The sequence below is a fragment of the Cervus canadensis genome, chromosome 15, assembly GCF_019320065.1.
Source record: "Cervus canadensis isolate Bull #8, Minnesota chromosome 15, ASM1932006v1, whole genome shotgun sequence".
NCBI lineage: Eukaryota > Metazoa > Chordata > Mammalia > Artiodactyla > Cervidae > Cervus > Cervus canadensis.
Window position 1 is genome coordinate 55,224,613 of NC_057400.1, and position 10,935 is coordinate 55,235,547.

At 52.9% G+C, this 10,935-nt stretch overlaps 1 protein-coding gene across 2 annotated transcripts; it reads left to right on the plus strand.

The window, feature by feature from the left end:
* Positions 1 to 247: 247 nt before the first annotated feature.
* HOXD3 (homeobox D3) lies at positions 248 to 10,583 on the plus strand. 2 transcript variants are annotated; one of them, XR_006273126.1, is made up of 3 exons: positions 248 to 794; positions 2,884 to 3,941; positions 10,044 to 10,583. XR_006273126.1 is itself a non-coding variant. In XM_043487696.1 (2 exons), the coding sequence occupies exons 1-2, from the start codon at positions 248 to 250 to the stop codon at positions 3,639 to 3,641; spliced, it is 1,305 nt and encodes a 434-aa protein (XP_043343631.1). In that variant the 3' UTR covers positions 3,642 to 4,457. The 2 variants fall into 2 exon arrangements, 1 of the variants encoding a protein (XP_043343631.1); XM_043487696.1 differs by lacking the exon at positions 10,044 to 10,583 and having other exon boundaries at positions 2,884 to 4,457.
* The last annotated feature ends 352 nt before the right edge of the window (positions 10,584 to 10,935 follow it).

Genomic DNA, 10,935 nt, shown 5'->3' on the forward strand with positions numbered 1-10,935 from the left:
CCTTTTGGCATTTCCAAGGGTTCAAATAAGTTGAACTTCATAAAAATCCCAGATCCTCCTACTATGATGTGGGTGGGAAGCAGAGAGCCTGGGCTAGTCCTTCTGTATTGACTGGTCTTGCCAATGACAGTCCCTCTGGGACCTCTCACTTTTCTTCTTTGCAGGTTATCTGGAGCCTGGGGCTGCCCCAGCTCTCTCAGGATTTGGCAGACATTGGAGGTGGTGGTGAAGGAGACAGTGGTGGTCAATGTTATTTGAGCAGGGTCAGCAGGCCCCGGAGGTTCCTGAATACACGATGCAGAAGGCTGCTTACTATGAGAACCCAGGACTCTTCGGAGGCTATGGCTACAGCAAAGCTGCTGACACTTATGGCTATAGTGCCCCCCATCAGCCTTATCCAACCCCTGCTGCTGCCAACTCCATGGACACTGATTACCCGGGCTCTGCCTGCTCCATCCAGAGCTCTGCACCTCTGCGAGCCCCAGCCCATAAGGCAGCTGAACTCAATGGAAGCTGCATGAGGCCTGGCACTGGGAACAGCCAAGGTGGGGGTGGTGGCAGCCAGCCTCCAGGTCTGAACTCAGAGCAGCAGCCACCACAGCCCCCTCCACCGCCACCGCCACCAGCCCTGCCCCCATCCTCTCCCACCAACCCTGGAGGTGGAGTACCTGCCAAGAAGGCCAAGGGTGGGCCCAATGCTTCTGGCTCCTCAGCCACCATCAGCAAGCAGATCTTTCCCTGGATGAAAGAGTCCCGCCAGAACTCCAAGCAGAAGAACAGCTGTGCCACTGCAGGTAGCCCTCTGAGGGGGCTCATCTCTGGGCTTTCCCCCAAACTGACCCAAGAAGCTAGCTCACTTAGGAATTAAGAGGCTCAGAGCTGGAAGTACAACTTTGGAGGCCATATGTGTAAACTTGCAATGCAGAAAGTGTGGGGTTTTTTTGGCGGTACAGCATGGCTTGAGTGATCTCAGTGCCCTGACTGGGGGCTGCAAGTTGAACCCAGGCCATGGCAGTGAAAGTGCTGAATCCTAACCACTGGACCACCAGGGAGCTCCCTGTTCTTCCTTTTTAGTGTCTCTGGTTGTGGTCATATCCTTACAGTGACAGGGTGCTGACGTCCACTCCAGGCTGCTGGCACCGCTGCTGGACATGTCTCACAGTTATTCATAGAGCAGTTCTTCCTTATACTGCCCTAATGTCTGGACTGCTGGTCATAACTCAACTCCTTCCAGCCAATAGATCTTCAAAACTTGAAGATAGGTACTACGATCCCCAAGCCCAGGGGGTGATGTAGCCCATATCACATGAAAACCACTCCCTTAAATTAATAAGAACTAAAAGGCTATTGAACACTATGTTAAGAATCATGTTAAGTGCTTTACAAGCACTGTCTAATTTTCCAAAGAACCCTCTGAGGTAGGTATATAATAAAACATCCATTTTAACAGATAAGGGAAATGTTAGAGATAAGTCACTTGCCCAAGATAACTAAACTACCAAATGGCACACCTGGGAAATTCCCTGGTGGTTCAGTGATTAGGACTGTGCCGAGGGGCACGGGTTCAATCCCTGGTTGGGAACTAAGATCCTGCAAGCTGAAAGGCATGGCCAACCCTCTCCTGCCCCAACAAAACAAACAAAATAACAGGTATAAAAGGCAAAACCTCAAATGGCACATCTCAGGCCACTCCCACTCAATTCTCCCCATCCCAGGAAATCCCTAATGTGGAGGCACATATCCTAGGGGAAGAGGCTGTACTCTGAAACAGGAGCAGCCTTGGGTTTTTCTCCCTGGAAAGGGAGACCCTGGTGTTGAGAAAATTTTCCCTAGGTCCATTTAGTCTGTGTGGAAGAAAAAGGGCAGGACCAGCAGCTCTGAGACCTTCTGCCACTCTGCTCAGCTTGCTTGATTCCTGAACTTTTCTGGCCTTGTGTTCTCTGATGCACTTTTTATCTTCAGGTAGATGAACTTGCTCCCAGGTCCAGGGCTAACTTGAGGTGTAGCTTGCTTGGGATGTAGTTAGCTTGTTATCAGATCTCTGGTTTGCCTGCTGCTCTTTGGGGCTGCTGCTCCTAGGGGGAAAGTGTCTTCAAGTCTGTAAGCTCCTTCTCCTTCTGCCCCTCCTTCCCGGCTGCAGGCCGAGGCCCTCCCTCCCAGGAGAAATCCATTTGTCTTCCTAGGGAGGGAGTGGACAAGCTGCTGAGAGGTGGCAGGGGTGGTGGAAACCACTGCTGAAGCTGCTGCTCCCAGCATTGCAATACTCAAAATATGCCCAGCCTGGCCTTGGATGCCCTAAAACTCTGGGGCTGTATTTTCATGGTATGTCTCCTCCCTGCACTTGAGTACTGGGCCCATGGGTGCAGTTGAGCTAGAGTGAGCTGCCAAGATCTCCACCCTCATTCCATGCTTGGGGTGCTTTGCCCAGGAGCCAGCCTCTGAGCAAGGCAGTTTGAGGCTGCCTCCAATATTCCCCCCACCTACCTCCCCAGCAGCAGCGGCTGGAAGGAGTGTTCAAAATGAAGTCTGGCCCTTCTTTGACGGGGCGGGAGGGCTTACCAGCTGCTACTAGTCTCTCATTAAACTCCTCCTCAGCCTTGGGAACGGGATGATGGACTAGGCTGAAGGGGAAGGGGTGGGCTGAGTGAGTTGGACTTCAGAAGGCAGATGGGAGTTTCAGGTGCCACTGAGAGGTAGGCCTGGGGCCTTTGAGTTCTGGGAATCTCTGGGAATCTCACCGCTCTAACGCCCCTCCCTCGCTCCAGCCAGGATTAAAGTGGGGAGGGGGGAGGAAGAGGAAGGAGTCAGGGAAGCACCCCTCTACGGCCCAGGGTGTCCCCACATCTCCGGCTCAGCTACCTCTCTCTTCCCCTCCCGGCCCAGGAGAGAGCTGCGAGGACAAGAGCCCGCCGGGCCCAGCGTCCAAGCGGGTGCGCACGGCTTACACAAGTGCACAGCTGGTGGAGCTGGAAAAGGAATTCCACTTCAATCGCTACTTGTGCCGGCCACGCCGCGTGGAGATGGCCAACCTGCTGAACCTCACCGAGCGGCAGATCAAGATCTGGTTCCAGAACCGGCGCATGAAGTACAAGAAGGACCAGAAGGCCAAGGGCATCCTGCACTCGCCGGCGGGTCAGTCTCCGGAGCGCAGCCCGCCGCTCGGCGGCGCCGCGGGCCACGTGGCCTACTCAGGCCAGCTGCCACCCGTGCCCGGCCTGGCCTACGACGCGCCCTCGCCGCCCGCCTTCGCCAAATCTCAGCCCAACATGTACGGCTTGGCCGCCTACACGGCGCCGCTCAGCAGCTGCTTGCCTCAGCAGAAGCGCTACGCGGCGCCCGAGTTCGAGCCCCACCCCATGGCGAGCAACGGCGGCGGCTTCGCCAGCGCCAACCTGCAGGGCAGCCCGGTGTACGTGGGCGGCAACTTCGTCGACTCCATGGCGCCCGCGTCCGGGCCCGTCTTCAACCTGGGCCACCTCTCGCACCCCTCTTCGGCCAGCGTGGACTACAGTTGCGCCGCGCAGATTCCCGGCAACCACCACCACGGACCGTGTGACCCTCATCCCACCTACACAGATCTCTCGGCCCACCACTCGTCTCAGGGACGCCTGCCCGAGGCCCCCAAACTGACGCATCTGTAGCGGCCGCCACCGGCCCGAACTCGAGGCGCGATTACCTCTTTGGCTTTGGTGGCGGGGGTGGCGGGCGGGGCCCGCGGGGCAGCTCGGAGACTTCCCCACTCCCTCGCTCTGGCCCGGTCCGCTGCCTCCCGGTCTCTGGGCCAACAGCGGCCGAGGCGCAGGCGCCTGGGCCTCCTTTCCAGGCGCACCCTGCTTTGGGTGACTCGCCGTAAATCAGCCGCGAGGATTCTCCGCTGTTAAACCTGACCGTGCCACATACTGCGGACCGAGGGACTCTAATCTGGTAATGGTGTCCCGAAGGTAAGTCTGAGATCCATCGGCGGCGCGCCTCGCAGAGGGTCCGGGCCTAGCCCGCGTCTAGTTTGGTTGCGGAGACCTTAATTTATATGCTTCTTCCCGTCCCATAAGAATTGCATCGGACTCAACGATCTGTATTTATTATTTGAAGCGAGTCATTTCGTTTTCTTGATTATTTATCCTCGTCTTAATGTATTTATGTGTATATTCGTAGAGTTCTCCAGCCGACTTTAGGAACGCGCTCCCGGGCTGCGGGGGGCCACATATCACCTCTTTAGTCCCCTTGGTCTGAACTAGTTGAGAGAGTAGTTTTGAACAGTTGTAACCCGTGGCTGGTGTTTGTAGTTGTAAAGGATTAAGATCGCAAATTGTCCTTCACGGGTAGAGTCAAGAGGCCCCATGGCGTGGCACGACACCCGTTTTTCTTTTCCCAACAACCACAGCCTTCGCCACAGTTTATTGATTTCAAATTGTCTGGTACTATTTGAACAAATATTTAGAATAAAAAATTTCTCAGTCGGAAGTGTATCTGTGTTAATCACGCACACTTGCAAGTAGATCATTCTGCCTTTATCTTGTGCACAATCCCAGAGGAATCCCCCCCCCCCACCCCATAGGCTAACCTTGTGAAACATTGTTTCCACTTACTTGGAATCCAGTACACAAATTGGTTCTGGGGAATACTTGATTACTTCCTAGCTATTGACTTCAGAGGGTGCAATATCTGAAGATGCAAACCTAGAAATGTCCTGGGTGGAGTGATCTGGGTAGGGTGTTTCTCTGCTGCCTGTTTTACTGTTTCTACCGCCCTCTTTCTAGATACAGATCCACCTTTTTAGGTTGCACTTACATTGGTGAGGCCAGAGCTCACTTTTCTGCATTAAGTAGTTAAAAAAAAAAAAAAAAACTTTGAAAGAAAACTGACAATCAAAGAAAAGATGCAAGAGAAGTCATAAGAAGAATTGAACAATGAAAAAGCTAAGATGCAGAAAAAGAAACGATCATTCGAAGCCATGCACCTAAGCTTTTTCTGTCGGAAATGCCCTCACGATTTTTTCCTTATAGAAATTAGTGGTTCATTTCTAAGAAAACAAACGTTCCCCACGATGTAAAGTAATAAAAGTTTCATTAATGGAACATAATAAGTATAAACACTTTGTTTACTCCTGTTTCTTTGTACAAAATGGGCAAAATGTCTTCGAGGATTTATAACCGTTTTGTAAATATTAGCGTGGTTTTAACTGGGGCGGACTGCTTACACCGGCTTCTCTAGGAGGAGGCACTGGGAAAACGCCTTCAGATAAGGTTCGATTCTTTTGTATTTCAGCAAAGTCGGCCCACGCATCTCTATTTGGTTTGACAAATAATGCAAGTCCTACTACATCCCCGGTGACACGAGGTGAAATTTCTATTGTGTGGAAATCATTTAACTTCTAATCTTCTGGTGGAACAACAATCGTTTCTATTTGGATGTTTGTGTTTCGCTAAATAATGATGGCTCAAAATAATATTTAGTTTCCTTGTTCCTTTGTGCTGTTTTTAAAATGGCATGTTAGATTGGGGGCGGGAGGGAATTATCCTTTTTGCTAAATTTCACTTTATCTGAGCAGGCTTAAAGTATACATGTTGTAGAAGTGTATCAAAAGAATAAATGACTTCAACCGAAGGGATATTTTACCCACGTTCAAGGCTTAAAATTGTTTTTCTATGAAATTTGCATCCATAGGCAGAATTTCTAATTGTCTTTTAAGAAATTATTTTTTAAAGCTATTAGGGAAATCAAAGGAGAGCTTGCTGCCTTGCAGGGATTACAACAACCTTTCTTAACTGGCTAAATATTAAATAGATGAATTGTCAGGCTGTTTAGATTCAGCCCGGTTTTCCCCTCATCTCCTCTTCCTACCATAAATAATAATAAAAATACATAATGCATCACGGCTCCAGGCGTTTTCCAGCGCGGTGTGTTACCGCAGGAGTATCTGCTGAGTCTGCGGGTGTCTGCAAGGCCCCAAGTGTCATCTGCGGCTTAGGGTTTCATGGATTAGATTTTAAACGGTGTCTGGCCCGGTTGACATCAGCCTCCTCTCACACTCAGGCTCCGAAGAAGCGCGGGGTTGGGAGCTCCCTCTCCAAGCAGCTGCAGCCGGCCCCAGAGCACCCCCACGCTAGCAGGGTGGGAGTCCTCTCCCACCTCTGGAGGAAGGTTCCCCGAGGCTTCCGGGAGCGACTCGGATGGCTGCATTCCTGCCCCTGGCGTGAGCGTCATGTTATGACCACACTCGGTCGCTCTGGGCGCGAGTGGGGGCGGCGGCCAGTCTTGGGAAGGCCCTTCCCGCGCGGCCGCCAGCCAGGGCGAGAGCGGAGCCCGCGCACAGCCATTTAAAACTGCATGAATTATAAACAAGCCGCTTTGGCCTTCGCCATAAATTCTGCTCTTTTTGAGCCTGCAATTAGTGTTAGGAAGCACCGGAGTCTAAACACAACCAAACACCCTCTGAAGGGCCCAACTGCCCGAGGTTGCAAAGCTTTATTTATTTCCCACTGCCACCCCCTCCGCGGCCCGAGGTTTGCGCACTCAGTCTCCTCCTCCCCCGCCACCGCCGGGGGTGCGCAGCCGGCTGGGTTCGCGCTCCGCGAGGGAAGGTCACAATAGCTGCTCTATCAGCGGAGGCGCCCGCCTCCCCCTCTCGGGTCTCGGGAAGGCAGAGAAAGGACGGTGGGGGAGGGGAGCGCGGGCCCGGCAATGGCGCCCCAGGCCCAGGCCGCTCCTTCTCCAGCGGAGGACCTGCAGCGGAAGGACACCGCCACTCCAGACCGAGGCTTCTTCCCGGGAGCGGCGAGCGGGCTCCGTGGGGAGCTCACCACGGCCTCGAGGAGGCTGCTTGCTGGCCCCTCGCTGCCGGGCGCTGCTGGGTCGAGGGCTCCGGGAGCAGCGGCGCCATTGTGAGCGCGGCTTCCCACGGGCCCCGCGGCGGGGAGGCTGCACAAAGGCGGCAAGGCGTCTGGCACCCGCAGGTGGGAGGGGCTGGCCTCGTTGCGGGCCTTGGGCTCGGGGAGGCTAACCCCCTTTGCCCAAGGGGAGGAAATGGCTCTTTGGCTCTGGCCGTGGCCGGCTCTGCCCTTGGTTTTTTTTTTCCCCCCCTACTTAGACCCATGGGAGGGAGGTTTTATCAGGGAGGTTGTGCGCGATTCTCTGGGCACCTGAAGAAAGGGGTCAGGGCCCCAAGCCCAGGACTATGGATGAGGGTGGAAGTCATTTGGGAGCCCCCTGGTCCGTCTTGCCAATCAAACGTGAATTAAAGCAGGGTTGAAATGAAGTAGCTGGAATGACCAGCTGCAGAATGAGAGCTGGGGGTGGGAAAAGATTTAGGCACAGGGAGAGCCTGCCCTGGCTACTAAGGAGAAACTCAGGACCCAGCCTGCAGTGGAGTGAGAAAACCCTACTGAGTTAGCCAAGTGGATGGGGAAGTTGCAGAGGAAAGGTGGCAAAAAAGGGCGGTAACACATTCTACCTCCTGGTTTTCAGACCTCAGCCTTATCTAAGGACCTCACAGAGAAAAATCCTTCTCAGACGGAATCATTATGTTAACCATCCATTTGTACTATTTCTTTGTACAGGCTTTCAAATAAGAGAGGGAGCGAATACAGAGCAAGTACTTGCCCCTTGGTGCAACCGCAAGCCTAGTCCCTATCAGAGACGCATTGGCCAAATTGGTTTCCCAGGTCCCAGAGGCTGCTAACCTTGCTGAAAAGCATTTTTTAAATTTGTATCTGTAAGGGGTATTTTAAACATGGTAATTAACCATACTAGTTACTCATCTCTCTCCCTCCCCCATTCTGTACCAGCCAACTGACCCTTGAGTGAAGTGATCTTCTCAGCCAGCAGGCTTGAGCACCTAGGCTCCCCATCTGTTGAGGTTTTCACTACAGAGGGTGAAGAGGATGTGTGTGTGGGTGTATGTTTGAATAACAAAGGAGAAGCCAAACATTCTAAAACAGTGTTTCTCTGCTTGACCTGGGGGAGCCAGAAGCCTGTTTACACCATGGATATTCAAGGGACATCCCAGGCCTGTTTTCACTTTATCCTGAGAATTAGTTGAAATTGCCTCCTGAAGTCAAGAATGGGTTAATCTCAGTTACAGAATCTAGGAAGGTCCTCTTCATCTGGCAACCCTTGGCATTACTCCGGTCCTTCTTTGAGAAACTGTAGGAAAAGAACAGGATGAACAGAAGTTCATATTAAGTAAATATAAAGAGACAGAAGGCTCCAGTTCCCACAGGCCTATAGTCTGATTACTTCAGGGCACTGCATCTTCCCATAGAGGGGGTGTAGCTATGGCTTGGATGAGCGGGCCTATCCCTTGACACTTAGGGCACAGGGAAGTGAGACTGAGTCGCCAGCTGCACCCATACCACCTCTGAGGACTGGCTCTCTTAGATCTCTCTTGTAGAAGGTCTGGATGGAGAGAAAAAAAGATAGGGTAGATGAATCCTCTGCACTTACTGCATTGGTGATGCTGGTGGTAGAGAAGATCATCAGAGAGGATGAAATTTTAGTTATCACTGCTCCCTGTCTTCTACTCCAGCTACAAAGCCCTTTATTTTGGGTGCCCAGAGTTAGCCAAATGGATTTATATGCCTGGCCCAAAGCCCATGCCTAAACATTTCACTCAGGTCTCATACTCACCTTGGCAAGTTGGGAAAGTACAAAGACAATTCAAAGATCCATTTTCAGGCCAGGCCCAGACTTCTGAAGCACAGTGAACAAAAGGTTTCCACACATGAAGAACCAAAATTAATGGATGTCCAGTCATTTGCAGTAGCAGAAGCAGGTGAAGGGTTCCCAGAAGATCAGCATGGTGGGAGACACTACAGAAGTCTTCTTGTCCCAGATCTTGTGGTAAAATCTCTTCTTCCTGCTCATTGCTCAGTCGTGACTCTTTGCTACTCTATGGACTGTAGCCTCAAAGGCTCCTGTCCATGGGATTTCCCAGGCAAGAATATTGGAGTGGGTTGCCATTTCTTCCTCCAGGGGTAAGTCTCTTGAGTGGTTCCTATATCTAGTTGGGGTCATTTTATGTGGAAGAATAATATCTGAAAAATCATGAGAATAGGATTTAAAAAATATATATTTATTGGTTTCTTTATTTGACTGCACCGTGTCTTAGCTACAGCATGTGGGACCTAGTGCCCTGACCAGGGATTGAACCTGGGTCCCCTGCACTGGGAGTGCCGAGTCCTCACCACTGAACCACCTGGGAAGTCCTGAGAATAGGATTTTAACATTAGTAAGAGCCCAAAGAGGAGATCTTAATTGAAATCAGGATGCATGGAGAATCCTGGTACAGAGGCAGTGTTTTAGGGTGGGGAAGCCGGGCTAAAATCTGTCCAAGAGTGCCTATTGGACCAAGGCCTTTTTGAAGAAGGCGACGAGAGTCCCTGACTTAGAGGAAACTGGGAGAAGGCCTTTTGATGGCTCTATTGTTAGGAAAGCTGCCCTAAAATACCACACCCCTCCCCTTCTCCACAAGGGCCTGAGGGCCAAATGACCGGGAAAGTGGGTCTGTTGGGTTGAACTCCAGGGAGTGGCAGAGTCAGAACTGACCTCCTTCACCCGCGTCTGCTAACCCCTTGGGGCAGCGATGCCATCTCCGTCGCCAGCAAAAACACACAAAGGAGGCCCCCACCCAGGCTCGAACCTGGGGGCACACTGGAGGCACACTGGAGAGAGGGCCGGCGTGGACCCCCGGTCGGAGAGCCTCCTACCCCCACGGGGAACAATAGCTGCCGCCTCCCCGGGGCGGTGGGGGCGGTCGCGCCGCACAAAGGCCGGCTCGGCCAGCACCATGTGACGCGCGCTCGACCCGCTCTCCCGGCGGCGCGGCGGACGGGAGGGTGTTCCGACCCACCTGGAACACTTTCCGAAAGACAAACGGTGAGTTAATCACCCAACCGGCTGGCGACCGCGTCCCCCTGGCCCGCGGGGAGGCCAGGGGAGGGGCTGGGGTGAAGGCCTGCTTCGCGTGTGTGTCTAGGCTGGAGGCGGGCGAGGTTAGTTCTATTAAAGAGTTCATCAATCACCGGTGTGCACTTTTCGCTCGACAGCGGTTCCGCCTACTTCGGAGCAAGTCCGGGCCAGCTGGGATCCGACCAGAAACCGCAAGCGGAGGAGACGCGGATACGCAGGCTGAGCGGTAACGGAGGGCGCGACCTGCCGCCCCAGGCCCGAGGGTAGCGCCGCCCCGTCCTCCCCGCGCCTGGGACCGCAGCAGCCGCGCCCGCGGGCCACGCAGGGCGCCCGGGTCCCCCAGCGTCCCGGCCCCACCTCCACGCCCCCCTCCGCGCACTTCCCGCTTGCCCCAGTGACACCCTTCACCGCGGCTGTCCCCCCAGAAAGGGACAAACCCGACTCTGAGGACAGGACGAGAAGAAACCTCAATAGGTGGGAAGGTTCTTGCAAACACTTTAAGAGTTTAATAAAGGATGTCCCGAGGGATCAGAATTCAGGGGAGACGCTGAACGAGTTCTCTCATTGATCTTCAGGACTATTTCCTGTTTGTATGGGAGGTTAAGAACCCCTGTTGAACTTGGAACTAAACTTGAATGCCATTTAAAATAACCATTAAAATACACTTAAAACACTAACCATAATGATATGCCTCTTCTCTCTTTTATGATACGAGGGAAGGCTTGGAGTAGTTTTACTTCAGCTCTTGGGGGTTCATTTTAGAAAATGTAGTCCATAAAGGAGCAGACCACAGCTGGGGGGAGGGGCAGGCTTCAGTCAGAGCTGTTCACAGCGGGGAGGCCTGGGTGAGTGGGTGGGGAAGCACTCTTACACCCCCTCTTGAGTGGCATCTGCTGTCCTCTTTGTCATAAATTCTAAGAGAGTTCTGGGCTACCCTCTCTTTTTAACTTTTGTTCTCAGTGATATGAGAAGTTTCTCAATGTGTCTCAGCCCACAGTAAAGAGCCCCTGAAGGACAGAAAATCCCAGC

Bases quoted from the DNA above. Each gene is read 5' to 3' on its own strand.
- HOXD3 (XM_043487696.1), top strand. From the start codon at position 248: ATGTTATTTGAGCAGGGTCAGCAGGCCCCGGAGGTTCCTGAATACACG. The intron at 795-2,883 runs GTAGCCCTCTGA...CTCCCGGCCCAG, and splicing joins GAACAGCTGTGCCACTGCAG to GAGAGAGCTGCGAGGACAAG.